Genomic DNA, 20,152 nt, shown 5'->3' with positions numbered 1-20,152 from the left:
CATAGAATTCATCAAAGGATTCATCATCTGCCATTTTGAAGCTCTCATACCTAGAAGTCAACTGTTGAAGTTTATTGATTTTTACTGCTTTTGTGCCTTTATGCACAGTTTGCAAGATATTCCAAGTAGTGTGGGCAACTTCTAAATTAGAAATCCTCTTAAATCCCTCTATGGAAACAGTATTGAATAATGCATTCATAACCTTTCTATTAAAGTTAGTCGTTTCCTTTTGAGTAGTAGACCATTCAACCACATCCGCATCAGGTCATACTCATGGAGTTTCCACTGCCAACCAGACTCTCTCATCAAGAGATTGCAGAAAAGTCTTCATCCTTACTTTCCAGTAGGCATAGCTATTCCCATCAAAGTGGGGAGGGATCACAAGAAAGTGGCCGTGTTCCATGATAGTAGGGGTCAAGGATCAGCTCAAAGTAAAACTATCTAAGCAAGCTAACCCACTTTGATACCACTTGTTTATTTGTTAAGACCCTTTATAAACAGATTATTTAACCTAATGAATTAGCCCAGTATTTACTTAGGTTAATTATGAGATCTAGGTTAAACAGTAGTATATCATATCATGCAGTGCGGAAATTAAATAAGACAATGATATGATTACCCATAAAAACTAATAAAACCAACAGTTTCAAGGTAAAAACTTAAGAAGGATTTGATCTAGTTATTCTCAAGGTAAACAAATCCACTAGAAAGAATTAAAGTTTACAAAAGATTTAACTCCTAAACCTAATGCTACCTCCAGTTGAATTTACTAACACGACCACGTGTAGCTCCGACTCCACAAAATCATTTCTCTTGGATTTGCTAAACACAAGCTCCCACGCTTATGACTTTGGGATCCCACTCAAAGGTTTCAGATCACCAATCATTATTGATCTTGTAGCAGCAACTTGATTCCACCAGTTCTTGATTATATATCTCTTGATCCGGCAGATGCTTGTTAAGTTAGAAGGCACAGAATCTCTTAGATCTCATAGGAGTAACTCACAAGACTTCCAAGAACCTTTAAAGTGTAGTTAGGGTTAACTTTTTATACCAAGAAGTGTTTCACTTAAAATCCTAAATGTTTTTGTAGTGTTTGGACTAAAATAGAAGTCTGTAGAAAAATCCTGACTGCAATTTTCGATTGATCGAAGCTTAATTTTGATTGGTCGATCCTCACTGAAATTAACTTCTCTTTTCTACAGCTTGCAAGTTCTTGAATCCTGATTTGTACTAGCATGAGCAATGTCTAATACATAATTTAGACATGTTTTGACATCGGTTTGCCGACATACATAAAAATGGAAATCTAAATATTTAATCTTCAACATTTAGAACCTAACAGGATCCATCCCTAGTACATCTATTATATTATTACAAAGTAAAACAATAGCTCATTAGTAACAAGGATGGAAACACGGATATAATGTAGTGTTAACAATTCTTATGCCAGAACAAGTAGTGCAATCCTTAAGGAAGCAATCACGATACATACATCGTACAAAGATAATACTAGTTTCTTCAAAAGATTTACTCAACCAAGAAAAGTTTAAATCGAAACCAAGATGGAGACAACAAATATTAGAAATAGTATAAACCCGGATATTAGTAACTCACAAATAGGTCATAATATTACTAACAATCGTTTAGACTCTTTAAGTGGTCAATAACTACATTAAACAACTCTTTTTTTTTTCATTAACATATAATCAAGAGAGCATATACCATAAAGAGGTTAATCTATCTTCTATAGCAGTCCTACAACTTGATCAACTACAATGAAATCAGTACATAAATTCTACACAACCACCAAAAGGTTTACTGTAGCAAAACGGTGAAGTTAAATAAGAGAACAACAATTCCATATTATATGAAAGTCTGACTAAAAAATTAAAGCATTCTAGAAATAAACCAAAAGATTGATTTTGTTACCAGTTGCACATTTTAGCTGCTTCATTGTTTTGGTCACATTAACAATATGGTTGCTTTGAATATGTTTTTCCAAATAATTGTCAAACGCCATCCACTAAGTTTAGACTCAAACTAAACTAAAAAATGTAGTCTAAATCTTCCCTAAAGCTAACAACACAGCAACACCAAAAATACAATAAACTAAACTAAAAAACAAAAAAGCCAACCCCCCCCCCCCCCCCAAAAAAAATCCTCATTTTTCACTCAACTGAAACCACATCACAACAAAAAACAATAGCCGGAAGAAACTTCAACAAACAAGAGCATCCAACAATAAAGAATACCATCTATGAGTTCTTTAAGACTTAATAAAGGCATGAAAAATATTATTTGGCCTTGCAAACCAATGGGTGAAGGCTTTTCTGTACAATTTGGACAGCCGTTGTACAGCTAATTTAAGTTGAATTCGAATTTAAATACGAAAATCAAACAAAGATAATATCTCTTAAGTTCTAGCTTTAAATACCTTTGAGTTATCTCTTCTATTTAAATTTAAATGTGATAGTAATCTTTGAGTCTTTGAATTTGGTTGAGCTTTATCTGCTGATAGCTGGACATTATCCTCATATGTAACAAGTTCTATTCAATGTGTTTACTCTAATATGAACATGGTAATGATTGAACACAAATTTCACACACAAACTCATTCACATATATTTTGCAGCCACATACCTAAAACCCACATCCAAATTCCCTTCATATTAACCTAAATTTGAACCCATTTTGAACTCAATCCTAGACCTGGCCCGAAAATTGCCAACTAACCACTATTCTCTCTAAACCCCAAAAATCCAAATCAGGAGCATTTAACAGAACACAAACCCATCATACCCATAACCCCATTTTTCTAAACTCGAAAATAGCCAATTAGAAAAATGATTTCAAATCATTGATGTTGGCATACCCATTTGATTTCAACTCTACGATCATTTGTAGACCAGAGAGCTTTAGCTCTACACCCTTTGTGGCAAAAAAAGTACAAGAGGAGAGAGAAGAATTATTTCTTTTATTCAGCTGTTTGATTTTCTTGGTTGAGTCGACGTTCTCATAGGTGGTTGAGGCAACTCCGATTGCAAGCCATGGTACGTCTTGGACGTTTACTTGAGAGAAGGAGTTGTGCCTCCTTTCCTTTGTTCTTTGTGAAGAAACCGAGAGAGAGAGAGAGAGATTCTATTCCTAATCTATAGTAATTCACCTTACCTGGAGAGGTATTGTAGATGAACAAAACACTTTTTGAGATTTGGAGAGACAATTGGATCAGTGTTTTAGGTTTCACTCTTTACAACTAAGAGTATTTTGTGTTTAGCATGACTGTTGGAGATGCTTTAAAAGGAACAACAACCTTTGATTTAACTAAATTTGATGGATCAAGAAAATAAGCATTATTTGTGATCGAGTTAGTATATTTTGGGAGGTTTGCAATTTGTTTGAAAGAAAATCACAGCAAATGCAAACAAGTTTTATGCGTCTTCTTAGTTACTATACAATGTATTATTCATATGCTTATAGATTTCACAAATCCTCCAAGCCCATTGCAAGATTTCCAATAAAAAATAAACTAGCGTAACTAGGATAGATGAGAAAATATCTCATTTATCAACAAGTTGGTAAGATCTTTTGTATAAACTCAGCTTATGCACTGCGTATTTCTTATAGGCTATCATGAGCTTGCAAGCATTCTAAGCATATTTACAAGTCTACTCATGGAGCCCAAAGAGGATTGTCAAAATGCCATTCAAATCAAAACTACTGTATCTACAATAAAAAGCCTACATTTGGGCTTTGGTTTTTTTTTTTTTTTTTTTTAAATTTTATTTTATAATCAGTATATCAATTCACAAGCTCATAGATTTCAAAAAAGTATTCTTAACACAATGTTATAATTTTTTTTTTTTTTTTGCTTCAACTTAATTAAATAAGTACTCTATGGTCATATAATACTTTTAATATTCTTCTCCATATCATCTACCATGTTATTCACACCCTCTCAATTTATGGTTTATCAGTCAAATATGTTGAAAACTCTTACTCTTTAGTATTTCGTAACCATTTAGTCTTACAACTCCTTCATTTTTGTTATATTTTACTAAACTTATATTCCATATACTCTATTTTAGTCATATTTTTGTTTTGCTGAATTGTTTTAGTTGTACTTAATTGAAAACATTAAACTATAAAATATTACTCCAAATTTTTTTTTTTTTTGATACGATTACTCCAAACTTTTAACTTGACATTAACTCTACATTTTAGTTTTACTAATTGAAATTTAGCTAAATTTTAAAGAGTTACACATGAAAGCTCCTACTCTTATATATTATTGCCCAAGAAATTGTTTCTCACAAAAAGATAAAAGAAAATATAATATCATATACACGAAGTGGTAAACTTCCCAATGTCTTTAAAATAATCACTTTAGCCATCGTATTGGAGTGGAGTGGGGAGGAAGATGGACTGCAATGGTCTTTTCAACCAATGGCATCAAACCATGTATATATATTCAACATGTACAGCTTCTCGTGATGGAGCCCAGTCCTTGAAAACGAATGAGCTTCAACAATAGTAGCATATGATGTAAGCTAGGCAATAATGCCTGCTTGGGGACCCAAAGCTGCCCATGTTGGCTGTTGCTAATCACTAGTTGAGCATAATATCATTTCTTTTAGGCCTACTTCTTTTTTGGTTGAGTAATCTATAGGATTACTGACTACAATTATAAATCAAATAATGCATGTTAATTATTTACTTCGACATGTACCATAGTCTGGTTTAATTAAGACTCATATGCCTTCTGAAAATTACGTACAAAGCCCCTATAAGGTTTCCAGATGACTTTATGGTCATTGTCTTATTCATTTTTCAGTTCCCATAATTTCTAAACCCACTCCCTCCTCTTTCTATTACGATAAGAAGGCATTGACTCATATTTGTTTATATAAAAAACACCAAGTACTATGGCATTATAGCAAGGTAAGTAGGGTACTCAAGTATTTAAAATTGGCTTCCAAACTATGGATGCTCTTAACTCAAGTGGTAATGACTCTCCTTTAGGGAAGACTTCGAATCTAATCTCCAGAAGAATTGTCCCCTTTAAAATGTTACTATATGAAAAAAAAAAAAAAAAAAAGAAGAAGAAGAAGAAGAAGAAGAAGAAAGAAGGAAAGCCGAGCAATAAAGTGAAATAACAAATGAGCAACATAATACTGCCAAACAAACGTATTGAAACAATAAATGAGCAACCTAAAAACAAACTACCTGGGGCCCCTAGGTTATGGCCCGTTCTTGCATGGAGATTGTCTTTTCTTGAGGATGTGAAAAAGATAGGTTTGAAGGCATTGTGGGTGTTTGAGAGAGAAGTTTGAGTTATGTTATTTGAATATTTTTGATATTTGTGTGGGTGAAAATGTGTGTAATGTTGTTTAAAATGTGTGAAAATATATTAGAACTAATCTATCAAACACCCCCATAAAAGTTGAAACTCATATATACTGTAATAAATATATAATGCGCATACGAAATCACTTCTTGCATTAAAAAAAAATAAAAAGAGAGACAAAATATATATAAAAAAAACCGAAACACAGATCGATTTTTGGTATAAGCAAATATTAAACTCTTGTTTTTTTATTCAACAATAAAATACTTTACTTTAATTGAGTTAATTAGAATCTACTGTATACACTTTTATGATCTAATGAAAATGATACTATCAGATATATATAGGGACCAAATAATATTTGTGTATAAGAGAGAAAACGGGCAAATAATATCATACATTAATCTTATTAGTAAAACTTTATACGGTATTAATCACGTGAATTTTTTGTTTTTTTTTTGTTTTTTTTTGTGGAACTTTGTACTTTCTTTGATGGCCATAAATGGTGCACCAAATATAAAGGCACACAGTTCTGTCGCTAGGCAGAATTAAGTGAAAACAGGCTTGCTAGATGCATAAATCATAAATGTAATATAACTAACAAGAAGAAAGTGACTTGGCTCCTGCCGCTTGCTGAGTTGATAAGTCGATTTTAAATGAATTGAGTTGCGCGCGAAGAATGTTGGAGGTGTTCCCCTTCCATGGAGAAATTAAATCCATTTTAACTTCTGTGTACAATTAGTAAATTTCATGTTTCAGATTAATTTTATTAATGGCGTATAAATTGTCACAGTTGGATCCAGAAATTTGATCTCCAAATCAGTTAGTATATAACAAGCAAATTAAGGAATATTATGGGATTTAATTTTATATTTCTTTGCCATAATTGATTTTACTAACCATTTTAAGTAAAAAAAAAAAAAAAAAACCTTTTTAAGTAAAGAGCTTTGTAGTTTAGTGATATTTGTATACTCTCATTTTAAAGTAAAACAAGGGTTTGAATCTATTTTTTCTTATTGTTGTAACTATCAAATTATAAATAGAAAACCTCTCAAAATATAATTATTTTTTTACATGAATATAATAATAATAATAATAATAATAATAATAATAATAATAATAATAATACTTTCTTTTCTCTCTCTTTTGTTTTTTTTGTTTTGTTTTTTTGGGGGGGGGGGGGTTTAAAAGCTGAGGTGCATTTAGATCAAAGCAATAACCCTATATATATATTAATTAATAGGAAAGCTTAGAGAAAGTTCAATTAAAATTTGAAATTAGAATCCAATTTTGCATCATGTGTCTATTTATGTGGAGACTACACCATAATTATCCACTTAAGTTTTTTAATTTTTGTGCCAAGTGAGTTAATGAATGCAAAATACTAAGAATCTAATATTAATAAACTATAAATTTTATAATAAAAAAACAATCACATACACTCAATAAAAATTACCACACGTTCTATCTTATTAAAAATTATTAAAAAAATAATCATAAGTAGTATTAAATTTAGGTAAGAATCTTTATATGTGACTAATTACGTTTAATTTAAAAAAATAATTTGACTAATAATTTATATTTTTAAAATAACAAATTTGCTTAATTTTAAATGTACCCATACGTTTGTATGTGTTACATGTTAGTTGAGCATAATGTAAGAATAAAAAGGAAAAAAAAATTAAATTATAAATTACGTACATATATAGTGTCAGCCATGCTTTCAATTTAGTTCTCTAATTTTTCAGCCATGCTTTCAATTTAGTTCTCTAATTTTTATTGCTCATTTCAATTATTTAACTTCCATTCATCTTTTTAATGTAGTCTATTTGTCTACCTCTATTTAATTTATACCGTTAAATGCTCTCAAATGACACTGTTTAGCAATTGCAAAAGAACAGAACTAAATGAAAGGATTAAATTAAAAATACTTTAAAATAAAACTTAAAAACTAAATTGAAATTAGATCAAAGTTATAGAACATAATTTATGTCTTAATCTAAATAAAAATATCAACCTAAAAATGTGGGCTACTTAAGGCTTGTTTGGTATCTAAATTTGAAGATTGTTCGCTGAATTTAAGTACATAAAATGGTGGGTCACACCAATAATAGATGTGTTTGGCACATGAATTTTGAAAACAGTTTTTAGAAAATTGTTTACCAAAATTCACTCTAGAAAACCGTTTCTGAAAACACCTTTTGGGGGTGTTTTTTTATTTTCAGTTTCAGTTTCCAAAGTCATTATTCATTAAAAATAATTTGTTACTTTATTTTTTAAATCCATTCTCAATATTTGATTTTGACCCACCTGATCATTTGACTTTCACAAGCATGAAACCACCATGACTAAGAAGTTGAGGGATTGTTTATTAGTGTTATTTAAACAACAGTTTTCGTTATTTAAACAACACAACACAATATGTATTTCCACAACACTTTTTCATCTACACGTATTTCCACAACACTTAAACAACGTTATTAGAACAATATTACCAAACGGGTCTTAAGTTGTTGGCAAAGTTGATACACCAAGCGTGGATTTGATTAATTTGATTCAACTTTGTGCCTTTGTGGTGCACAATCCAAATCCACTAAGTTCAAATTTTTTTTGTTTTTGTTTTTGGATTTGTCGATGGGGCTTTAATTGTAACATTATGTTGTTAGGTCATGTTGGGTTCAACTAGGTTGTGCATTTTGTTTTTGTTTTTGTTTTTTTAATTAAAGAGAAATAAGAATAGAAAACAATAGTCAATTTTGTAAGTTAAAAAAAAAAAAAAAAAACTTTAAAATTGTTTTTCGGAAAATTCCTCAAAAAACCTAAAATTTTTTTTTATGAAAATAGTTTTTGAAAATAGGACCAAACACATCCTAAGTTAGCATGCATTCTTATCTCGTTGTTTCTAGAAACTTTTTATATTTACCAGTACTAAAAACCTACAAGCTAACTTATTTTAAAAAAAAAAAGCTTTTGTTAACGAATGTATTAACACATCTGTTAATCAAGAATTTAATTTATAGAATACTGAGCCCAGTAGTTCAAACAACAATTTTTTGTATTTAAACAACATTATACATATTTTTACACATTTTTTTATTCTATACATAATTTCAAAAAATACAAATAACGTTATTAAAACAAGATTATCAAATGAATTCAGTATTTTAACACACATAAAAGAAGAATTTGATGTGTCTATCGAAAACCAAAAAAAAAAAAAAAAAAAAATTTTTCATTAATATATTAATTCAAAAACATAGCTTACAGTAGTGTAGTAGAATATTAAACTCAACAAGAATTAAATGCGTGTCCAATTTCTATGACGCGTTCGTATTGTGTTGGCTCGAATGCACGGTGCAGTAGACCTCGAGGCTTACCCTATTGTTGGCAAGCAGGCACACTTAGAAGCCGACAGGCAACATGGATTATGGATAGTCCAAAGAGGGGGAGGAGAGGAGTAGAGGGAGCCCTCTTTGTACACGTGAGAGAGGTAGATGCTTTTAATTCATCCCTCCCCCACAGATGACACGTAGCAAGGCAAAGTATTATGGGCATTACACGTTGCGCAACGTGATTGGGCAGGGGCAGAGAACCGGTGCGCTGACGTGGGACATCGCTGTCAGAAAGAGCTCCCCAGACCCAGAGGACACCAAAAAGAAGTGGGTAGTAGTGATGGCCTAATCACTTCGTGACAAGCCTTGATTGAAGTGCCCTTATACCTTTGCCACTACTTTTCACACTTATTTACTCTTTTGTCATTTCTGTCACTCTAACCACTTTTTCCTATTTACTCCTCTCCCTCTATGTCCCAAAATTACCATTTTACCCTCTAGTAATGACCTATTTTCTTCATTTCCCTAATTCCTTGTCCACCCGTTGCTTCTTGTTGCTTCCTATACGGTTAACAAATTATATAAAAAGCTAAAAAGGTACCCACCCTATTACCCTTAGGTTTGGGGGGTTGGTTACAACTACATTTTAGTACCATAAAAAAAACAAAGGTGTTATTTTATCATTGGCGTGGTGGGGACTTTTACTCCCTTTTTAACTTGTTGGAGTAAAATCAGCTAAGTTGTCAATATCATTAAACAAAAAAAAAATATTACTGCCACATTTTGAATGCTATTCATTTCCATTACTATGTAGCATCAAATTATCAAAACCTAATGTAATGGATCCAATTGGTTTGTTAGTTGGTTCGAGAAAATCAAGACCTTATAGTCGACTTTTAAAATAGAAATTCATTCAATAATAACGTTTTTTTTAGCTTTCCTTTAATAATGTACATCAAACTGTATAAAGTAAAGTAACATTTAAATTCAAAGAAAAGCTACTCTCTATTTAGTATTTACTATTTACTATAAGTAGAAAAGATTTATTTAAAGACTAATCTCTAATCATTAATCACATTCTTATCAAATTATCCAACTCTTAAAGGTGGGTTTTAAGCTGAGAAAAAAAGATGATGCTTCGAATGAATTTTAGAGCTGTATACCTGTAAATTGATTTGGATTACAGAACATAATAAAGAAGATGATAATAACACCTTGAGAGGTTCCTTCCAGTTTTAATGTGAGTGCTGGTTAGCTCTTTACCTAATCTTTTTGACTCTTGGCGTCTTTCATGGGCAAATGGCAATTAAGGAAAAGTACAAGGTATCTAATGCGATTGAGGCAAAAAAGTTAAAAAATGTTTGATGGTTGAAATTCTGTTTCCATGCAAGGGCACTTTTGCCATAGGAAAGTACAGCCATACAAACACATAGAGTTAACGACTTAGCGTGTAGGAGTTGTCTACTGGTATTGGATGGATAGGGATGTGAACAGTGAACACAAATAGAAAGTTGGAAAAAGCAGTGATTTTTGATGAGTGGGAGTGTACCTTTTCTACCCTTATAAACTTTTATTCCATTATTTTACACTATATATATCATTTTTTTTATTATAAAAAATATAAAATTAATTATTATATTCTACTTTATTTTTTTATTTTTATTTTTGGGGTGGATGGTATGAACTATGGATAGAGATTAGAGATAATGGGTAATGGCCTTTGCTAGCAGACATTTCTTTCTACCACCATATTTTGATATTCTTCTCTCTATCTTTTGTTTTTCATAGATTCTAAATGCCCATGAAGAACTCACTCTGCTCAGCTTCTTTTTCTTCTACTGCAACTACAACTGCAACTGCAACTGCTTCTTCTACAACCATTCTTGGTCCTTATTATAGAGCTGCTTCTGTGTTAAGAGTACTGTTGTTCAGGTTGGTTTACTCAAGAGTCATACTTCAAAACTCACATACTTGAACTCCTCCTTGTTTTATTCCAGGAAGTTAAGGAAAGCTACAAACTAGATTCTTTTTTTGTTGTTGGGGGAGGTTTTGTTTTCTGATTTGTTTAACTAAATTTAGAATCTTTGTTGGTTAGTTTGCCCATTTTTCTAGTTCTGGGTTTTGGTTGGTAGTTAACAGGATAAAATCACAAAAATTTGTTTGGGATTAGAAACTCAGAATCTTGGGATTCTTTGATTCCTTTTTTTGGCGTGTGAAGTGAAGTGGAATTCTTTTCTCTCCCTTAATCTTGGGCTTTCTCTTGCATTTCCCAACTCGAAGCTATTTGGTTGGATAAGATAGCATCTTCCCACTTCCACCCATCACTATCAATCTTTCCTGTTTCTAGTGAATTTGGAGTTGGAGTTGGAAGGTGAGCTTGAGGGCTAGCTGAGCTTTTCGTTTCTTCTTCTTTCTTGTTCTTCTTGAACTTCTTGCAAGTTTGAATTTTTCTTTTTTGATGTTGGGTTTAACTAGACAGGTTCTGTGGATTTGATAGTGGGTCTCTCTCTTTCTATCTCTATCTCTATCGCTGGAAGTAGCAAGAAGTCAAACCCACTTCATATTGCTACTGTTTCTTGTTGTTAAGTTGTGTTGTTGGTTACTGCTGTTGATGAGTTTGCTTCACGTAGTTGGGTTTGGTCTAAAAGTGGGGCATCTGCTTTTGATGCTATGTTGCTGGATTGTGTCTGTAATTTCCATGAATTGGTTCATTAATGGTGGGATTATGGACACCAAGTCTGGTATGTTTTGTGATAGTGGCAAGATGTGGCTCAAATGGTGGGAAAAGATCTCAGGGAACAGCTGTATGATCCACCATCACTACTACCAGTATATTGGGTCCAAGAGAGTCCCCAAAACATGGTGGAAGAAGCTTTTGATGACATGGGTAGTTGGTTGGCTCATAGTGTCTTTTTCAATCTTCTGGTACATGAGCTTTCAAGCTACTGAGAAGAGGAAAGAGACCCTTCAAAGTATGTGTGATGAGAGGGCTAGGATGTTGCAGGACCAGTTTAATGTAAGTATGAATCATATTCAAGCCATGTCCATTCTGATCTCAACCTTCCACCATGGCAAGAAACCCTCTGCTATTGATCAGGTAACTTGATCTCCTTTCTTATTTGGGCAATTTAGGACAAACTCTCCATTAGGAAAGTGCTTTAATTGCCCTTGCTATCACCTTTGTTTCTTTCATTAAATTCTTTTTGTCAATAATGTCAATTATGCAAATGGCTTAATTCACAACCACCCTTGAGCTATTTGTCCAGTGACCTCCTTTATTTGGATCAATTGCACGGTTCTTAATCCTTTAGCTTTTCATTATGCTACAATTTAATTACACAATTGCACTTTGTGATATGTCTTCTTCATTTGGAGGGATTAGTTCAAGGTCTCAGTCCCGGTTGTTAATTTAGTCAATTTAGCTTAATCTAAAACCAGATCTGAGTTCGTTTGACTATGATCACCAGTATTTAGTCATCAAATCAATCTGACTTTCAAAACTTGTAGAGGACTTTCGCGAGATACACAGAAAGAACCGCTTTTGAAAGGCCCCTCACAAGTGGCGTGGCATATGCTGTGAGGGTTCTCCACTCTGAAAGGGCACAATTCGAGGAGCAACAAGGTTGGACAATTAAGAGGATGGATACTCTCGAACAAAACCCTGTCCATAAGGATGACTATGCCCCAGAAGCTTTAGAGCCATCCCCAATTAAAGAAGAATATGCTCCTGTCATCTTTGCACAGGATATCATTTCTCACGTGGTTTCGATTGATTTGCTGTCGGGGAAGGTAAGTTTCTTTTCTATCTTCTGCATATTCTCTAGTGATTCATTATTTGTTGGCAATTGACCAGATTGAATTATTGAATTGAAGTTCAAACCATATACATTGAAACAGAATTTGGTTATGACTCAAAAAGCTCTTCTTCTAAGTCTTAACATTCTGAATATTTTAAGCTTGGAAATATTTGATTTCATATATGATCTTCAAATGAAAATTTTCAACCAATTATGGACAAACAGGAAGATCGTGAAAATATAGTGCGTGCAAGAGCTTCTGGAAAGGGAGTTCTAACTGCTCCTTTCAGGCTACTGAAATCAAACCGTCTTGGAGTTATATTGACATATGCTGTCTACAAGAGGGATCTCCCCTCAAATGCTACCCCACCTGAGAGGATTCAAGCAACTGATGGGTATGTTCTCTTAGATAGATACTGATTAGGGATATTTTGTTATGGTTTCTTGAACCCTCAACCACCCGTCCCCTGATGGCCCCCCACAAAGAAAAGAGGGCTGTAAAGCCTTATCTATATCTATCTATCTATCTATCTATCTACATATATATGGCTGAATAAATTCATCTAATTATTCTGTGGTAATACTTTAGTAGATGTCATTTCATTTATCATTTAGGTTAGTTTCTTTAAGTTAATAAAATTTCAATAAGCAAAACTATGTGGTTCAATCAAAATAAATTGTTTTTCTGACTAAGGAATTACGGATGGCTTGACATCTCATTCAAATTCAATCTGACTAATCTAGTATCTTTTCTATGGGTCAGGCTTAGGCCCAGTGTCTAGTAGTACTCCGTTGAGATGATGATGTGTCCACTTTTGGACACGTGTCACCATTTGACTGGGCCTAAACAAAGTCCATTTTCCGTATGCAAGGAGTCTGATGCCATGATAAGGTGTGAGTCATTGGTTCAAATCCATTAAGGAGCTTTTGCATTTTGCATAAAACCCCAGCCAAAGAATTCTTAATGAAAGGATAATAGAGATATTGTTGATATTTATACTGATACTGAATTTCCAATTGAAAAAAGAGTAGAGCTTACTGTATATAACACAAGATTTCTCCACCGGTGAGGTGTGCAAAAGTTTCGTCATGCCAGACAAAGACTGGCCATTGAGTCCAAAAGTTGAGTCCAAAAGTAGAAGGGAGTTTGGTTTCAAGATTCACATGTTCAAGTTTTGACCAAATCTGTTTACCCCCATAAGATGTTGAGACAGCGCATACTCACATTCTTATGATTGAAGTATGATGACATTACCAATAGTTGAGACCTTTTTGAGAGATGTTTCGGCATATCTTCCTACTAACAAAATTCCAACTACAGATGGCCAAAATTCTTATCTGTTACTTGATTTTGAATCTACTCTCCGGCATCATATCAATTGGTTGAAAAGTCTGAAAGAAAGTCATTGTTGGGGGGATTATACCTATAGCATTGTATCCTGAGAAGTTGGAAGAATAACAATCCTCATCCCACCTAAAATTCTAGGAATTCATTGATGAGTAGAATCGATTCATAGACGGGTTGACTGATACATTTTAAATTTAAAACAGCTTAATATTGCCCTTTCCTACTCCTATGTCATCAAAGTGGCGGTTTTTGTGGTATTTTGGTTTGGGATGCCTCAAGCCAATGTTCCAGTAATAGGCATGACAAAGTTGAAGTAACCCATGCCATACTTCTAGGAAACCTAAATACACTGAAACAATGGGTAGTAAGGGTCAGAGAAGTCTTTCTTAAAACTAGAATTCTTTAGATCAAAGATTTGGGCAAAAGGGGATTGCCTGATAACCAATTTGGTTCTTGAGGTAGGGAATAACCAGTCACACCAAACCAAAAGATGCTGCCAATATTGATTTCAGACAAAAAACTAATTTTTAGATTTTTATTTTATAATTTTTATCAATGGGATTGTTAGGGGAGGGGAATCTGAACTAGATGTATGTAATCTAATTACCATAAGACAACTCTAATTGAAATAGATGTAGCAGTGGCTTGTTGGAATCCCTACGTCTTTACTTGATCCAGGATGTTTGATGAATATGAAATTCTTGAACCCCTTTCATGCTCATGTCACATCAAGGTAGTGCAGAAGAAAAAATGTTGAATCTTAATAAATTCAAATTTATTGTATGCAACTCATTCTGGAAAGATTAAGGTTTGCACCTCTACATCTTGTGGTGAATAATGGATTACTGTTACTTGTGGTACCAAAGAGGATTTTGATTGGATGACTATAATGAAAAGGCTTACTAATTTCAACTAGGGCATATAAAATAAATAAATAAAAACTAATCAGACTTTCACCATTTCCAATTCTGCCAAGCAGGTATATTGGTGGTGTCTTTGATGTCGAGTCACTTGTGGAGAAGTTGCTTCAACAGCTTGCTAGTAAACAGACCATCCTTGTGAATGTTTATGACACTACTAATTGCTCACATCCAATCAGCATGTATGGTTCAAATGTATCAGCTGATGGTTTGCAGCATGTTAGCACTCTTAATTTTGGGGATCCCTTCAGGAAGCATGAGATGCATTGCAGGTAATCATTAAGCTCTTCTCTGTGCTGATTATTATGGGTTCTGCTTATGAGTCATATAGACCTCTTTGGTTATTTGGTAACCAATTGCAGCGTCACATCAAGATTCGGGAAAAGTTACCATTTTGAAAGTTTTATAATAAGTTGCTCCTGTCGTATGACTAGTCCACCTCTACATAACTTGATGTGACTGAACTGTTACTGGTTCCCAAAGAGCCAGTCTCCTGTATCTTGAGAGGAAAATTGTAGCAATAATTAAAATTTAAGAGTTGAAGACTTGAAGTGTGTGCAAAACTAAGTTCATTCTTGACACAGATTCAAACAAAAACCACCATGGCCATGGCTGGCTATAACAACTTCAATTGGCATCCTCGTGATTGCATATCTTGTTGGATATATATTTCATGCAACTGTGAATCGAATTGCCAAAGTGGAGGATGATTACAATAAGATGATGGAGCTTAAAAAAAAAGCCGAGGCAGCTGATGTTGCCAAATCTCAGGTGCTTGATGCTTTAATTACTTAATTACACTGTTTAGCTTGCTCTTATCATGCACATGTGGCCCTAATCAAGTTACAACCTTCTGTAGTTCCTTGCTACTGTCTCCCATGAGATCAGAACCCCAATGAATGGTGTTCTTGGTGAGTCTTTCAAACTGTTGCTTATTAATTTAAGTTAGTTCTTGATATTGCGTGATGTTCAAGGTAGAAACTGTTGAGCCGTGACACTGCAATTCTGTTAATTTTTCAGGAATGTTGCATATGCTCATGGACACAGATCTTGATGTTACTCAACAAGATTATGTCAGAACTGCACAGGCCAGTGGAAAAGCTCTAGTCTCACTCATAAATGAGGTTTTAGACCAGGCAAAGATTGAATCTGGCAGGCTTGAGCTTGATGCAGTGCAATTTGATCTGCGAGCAATTTTAGATGATGTTCTGTCACTCTTTTCTGGAAAGTCCCAGGAAAAGGGGGTGGAGGTAATAAATCTTTCTAGTTTTGCATTATCACTCATCGCATGCTGCTTTCTGCTCTACATTTTCGCTGTCAATATACTGAATTGATGGACTTTTGCATGACCAAACTCGTGGAGCAGCTGGCAGTTTATATTTCCGACCGGGTTCCTGAAATGCTAATTGGTGATCCAGGAAGGTTTCGTCAAATCATTACCAATCTTATGGGTAACTCGATCAAAGTAAGTACACAGTAGGTTATAAAAGCATTACCTTCTAAGCGGAAAAACTTTATGCGAAAAAAGAAGAAGAAGATAATGTTTACCATTACTATAAAGATATACAGAAAAAGAGAAGAGGGGGGGGGGGGATGAACAATCATGAGAATCTATTCTGTCATTACTCTATGCAAAGCGAGGTTGGTTTGATATTTAAAAATGAGGGCTTGTAGGTGAAAGTGTATTCATTTTCATCTGGGGAAAGAGTAGAATGATGAAATTTAACGGATTTAAAGAATTAATCTTTTTTTCTCATCCCAAAAAAAAAAAAAAAAAAATTGTTTTGATTTGTGCTATAGGCATAATGGTATATTACATAGAAATCTTAGAATGTAAAAGCAATTAATGTTAATGAAATCTAAAGTTATGCTGCATATTTTTTTGCATTAAGTAACAGAAACTGATAATTATGTTGCAGTTTACAGAGAAAGGACACATATTTGTCACTGTTCATCTTGTCGAGGAGGTGATTGGTTCAACAGAAGTTGAGACATCATCGGAGAACACCTTGAGTGGATTCCCTGTCGCTGATAGATGTCATAGTTGGATAGGATTTAAGGCTTTCGGTCAAGAGGGATCCACTTTTCCTCTCTCACCACCCTCTGACTCAATCAGCCTAATTGTATCTGTTGAGGATACAGGAGTAGGGATCCCTCCGGAGGCGCAATCTCGTGTTTTCACTCCTTTTATGCAGGTTGGTCCATCCATCTCCCGAACACATGGGGGCACAGGTATTGGCCTGAGCATAAGCAAGTGTTTAGTTGGCCTTATGAATGGGGAAATTGGTTTTGTGAGCACACCAAAGACTGGTTCCACCTTTACATTTACTGCTGTCTTCACCAATGGCTGCTCCAATCCCAATGAGTATAAAAACCATAAAATCAAAAACCAATCAAATTCTGCATCCACAGAATTTCAGGGCATGACAGCGTTAGTTGTAGACCCTAGACCCATACGGGCTAAGGTCTCAAGATATCATATCCAACGGCTTGGAATTAGTGTTGAAGTAGTCTCTGATTTGAATCAAGGTTGGTCTAACATAAGCAGTGGCAATGAGGCTATTGATATTGTCCTTGTTGAACAGGAGGTTTGGGATAGGGATTCACACCTTTCAACCCTTTTCATTAATAACTTAAAGAAAATTGACCGTCGGACTCCTCCTAAGTTGTTCCTTCTTGCTAATTTTATCAGTACATCTAGAACAAGTGCCACAACTTCAGGTGATAATACCCCATCTATCATCATGAAGCCCCTAAGATCAAGCATGCTTGCTGCCTCATTACAGCGAGCCATGGGTGTTGGGAGCAAGGGGAATGCCCGCAATAGGGAGCTCCCCTCTCTCCGAAATCTTCTTCTTGGGAGAAAAATCCTTATCATAGATGACAATAATGTGAATCTGAAAGTAGCTGCTGGTGCTTTAAAGAAGTATGGGGCTGAAGTGGAATGTGCAGACAGCGGAAGAAAGGCAGTCTCATTGCTTAAGCCACCTCACCGTTTTGATGCCTGTTTCATGGATATCCAAATGCCGGAAATGGATGGGTATGTGATGTTTGATTGCCTAATGATTTCAGAAAGGCTTTTCTTTAGAAAAAAAGAACTAAATAAAATATTATTCTAATGATCTAAGTCTAAAATCTGTACTCGTGGTTGTCTAGTTAACCATTTGGGTAATTGTAGGCTGCCTTGTGCACAGTGACATCTGTTTTTATCAAGTTTTTTCAAGGTTTTTTATTTTTTTTATTTTTATTTTATCAAGTTTGTTGTCATTGATTATTAATAGTAACTCTCTTTGGATTGAATGCTTTGCTATTTCCATTGATGATCTTTTTTCATTTTTACTAATTTAAAGACGTGATTGTTAGATCAATGAAGAGATCTGAGAACCATTGTATCTCCCTTTGGCGCAGGTTTGAAGCTACAAAATTAATTCGGGAAATGGAGAAACATGGAGAAACATCTGTGGAGGCCTATGATAATGTTTCAAACTGGCATGTTCCCATTTTGGCCATGACAGCAGATGTAATCCAGGCTACGCACGAGGAATGCCTAAAATGTGGAATGGATGGATATGTTTCAAAACCATTTGAAGCTGAACAACTTTATAGGGAGGTTTCACGGTTTTTCCAATCAGTTCCGAATGGGAATCCATAGAGACGACTTCTATTCTAATGGCTTGCCAATGATACAAGCATGACTAGCTGTTCTCGTGGATGCTTAGGAATGCTTAAATGGGTTCAAATTCTTCCAAGAGTAAGTTCTTCAGAACCAAAACTTGATATGTGATTTTATAGTTGCTAAGGGATGACTATGTTCTTTAGAAAGTTTACTTAATTCCTTTGAATGCTGTCAAGAGCTCACATCAAAAACTTGTTTCTTAATCATTCTTCCGAATTAAAATCGGTATAGTTGAAACTTGTTTTGTGCTTGTTATATACAGGAAAGATATTTGCTGATTGTGGCAGTGTATATAATAGCCACGCATGATTGGTTAGGATTGAGTTTTTGTTGATTTTCTGATGAGCCAGAAGTAGAAGACAGTTCATTTTTTCACGTGTAAAGTTCATCTCATTTCCAAGCCTTTCACCAGGGGTTAGTTATTTGAGGTATCTCTGCAAGTAAAAGGTTCTTTGATGGGACCTTAATTGGGCCAAGAAAAATCCCTGGACTTGGATGTATCATAGAAGCTCTGAGGTTGCATCCTCTTCACAGTGCAATAATAAAGATTGCAATCCTTGAAGAGATCTCACCCTTTCTCTGAATGTCAATTTTGTATTATAGTGATTGATTCAGTTGAAGGAATGAAATATAACTACTCGGCAACTGGAGAGAATGCATTGTGCATATTACCTACAACTTCAATAAAGATGTTTGATGTGTACTTATATAGTACCCCCCCCTTTTTTTTTTCCTTTTTTTTTTTCTTCTTTCATTTTTTCCTAACAATGCGAAAAGTTTGTCCAACAGAGAATTGATGTAACTAAAGACACTGTATACATTTATGTAATATCACCATTCTTGCCTGATTTGTACATTTCTTTGAACCACTTCTGCTAATTATGATTTTCATTTTGGTATCAATGCAAACATACTACTTGGACCACTTTGGCATACAACCAAATTATACTGTTGAATGTTGTGTAAATTCTTGTATCTACTGGAAATCTAAATAATTTCCCTAAGTAATGAATATAAGTAGCAATACTTATCTTTAATTGTTCTACAAGCAACTTCAGAAAATTTTCTTTTGAGATTGGAAATGGATTTAATAGGTCAAAATAGGCACTTCAAAACAGGGATTCAATGGAACAAGATGAGCAAACTTAACAGCAAATTGTTACTTGTACCACCATGCTTGATAACTGCAAATTGGCCCTTCCAGCTCTCCATTTTATTTTCGAAAAAATGACGCTTTATTTTGATAAATTACCTGCTAGCTCAACTGACTATATTCGTAAAAGGTTTGTATCTGGGGTCTGTGTGTGAACGTTTGATAAACTACAGGGCGTCAATCAAGGTTCCTGGATGATGCTGCATATTCTTTATTTGCGTAATAATATTAAATAGTTAAGATGATTTTTTCAAGTTCGTCGATATGTCCGAGTGGTTAAGGAGACAGACTTGAAATCTGTTGGGCTTCGCCCGCGCAGGTTCGAACCCTGCTGTCGACGTTTTATTTTTTCCCCTATGGCCTGCGGCAGACAACTCAAAATCAGTAATTTTTTTTTTTACCTTTGTAGTAATAAAAATAAGCAGTTATCTTAGGATTCTTAGCCACAAAAGTAGGGAATATGAAGAATCTATTTTAAATTTTAAATGTGACATAAATTTTAAGAATATAGAGAAACTATTTTAAATTTTAAATGTAATATAAGTAAAATGCTATAGGCACAACTATTTTACAAATTTT

The 20,152-nt window shown here is 34.1% G+C and overlaps 1 protein-coding gene and 1 non-coding gene across 2 annotated transcripts; both read left to right on the top strand.

Annotated features, from left to right (window-relative positions):
- Positions 1 to 10,346: 10,346 nt before the first annotated feature.
- Positions 10,347 to 19,268, top strand: LOC142627265 (histidine kinase 3). The gene is made up of 12 exons (XM_075801088.1): positions 10,347 to 11,050; positions 11,155 to 11,776; positions 12,187 to 12,468; positions 12,702 to 12,871; positions 14,804 to 15,016; positions 15,329 to 15,515; positions 15,604 to 15,655; positions 15,765 to 15,994; positions 16,111 to 16,209; positions 16,664 to 17,784; positions 18,153 to 18,495; positions 18,683 to 19,268. The coding sequence occupies exons 2-11, from the start codon at positions 11,291 to 11,293 to the stop codon at positions 18,394 to 18,396; spliced, it is 3,084 nt and encodes a 1,027-aa protein (XP_075657203.1). The 5' UTR covers positions 10,347 to 11,050; positions 11,155 to 11,290; the 3' UTR covers positions 18,397 to 18,495; positions 18,683 to 19,268.
- A 563-nt stretch (positions 19,269 to 19,831) lies between these two features.
- Positions 19,832 to 19,913, top strand: TRNAS-UGA (transfer RNA serine (anticodon UGA)). The gene has a single exon. It is a non-coding gene; the product is annotated as a tRNA-Ser (tRNA).
- The last annotated feature ends 239 nt before the right edge of the window (positions 19,914 to 20,152 follow it).

This window comes from Castanea sativa, chromosome 3, assembly GCF_040712315.1.
Source record: "Castanea sativa cultivar Marrone di Chiusa Pesio chromosome 3, ASM4071231v1".
NCBI lineage: Eukaryota > Viridiplantae > Streptophyta > Magnoliopsida > Fagales > Fagaceae > Castanea > Castanea sativa.
This window is presented reverse-complemented; position numbering and strand designations above follow the sequence as displayed.

Excerpts from the sequence above, each read along its gene's own strand:
- LOC142627265 (XM_075801088.1), top strand. The coding sequence starts at position 11,291 with ATGAGTTTGCTTCACGTAGTTGGGTTTGGTCTAAAAGTGGGGCATCTG. Across the intron at positions 11,777-12,186 it reads AACCCTCTGCTATTGATCAG|AGGACTTTCGCGAGATACAC; the intron begins GTAACTTGATCT and ends CAAAACTTGTAG. Across the intron at positions 16,210-16,663 it reads TTATGGGTAACTCGATCAAA|TTTACAGAGAAAGGACACAT; the intron begins GTAAGTACACAG and ends ATTATGTTGCAG.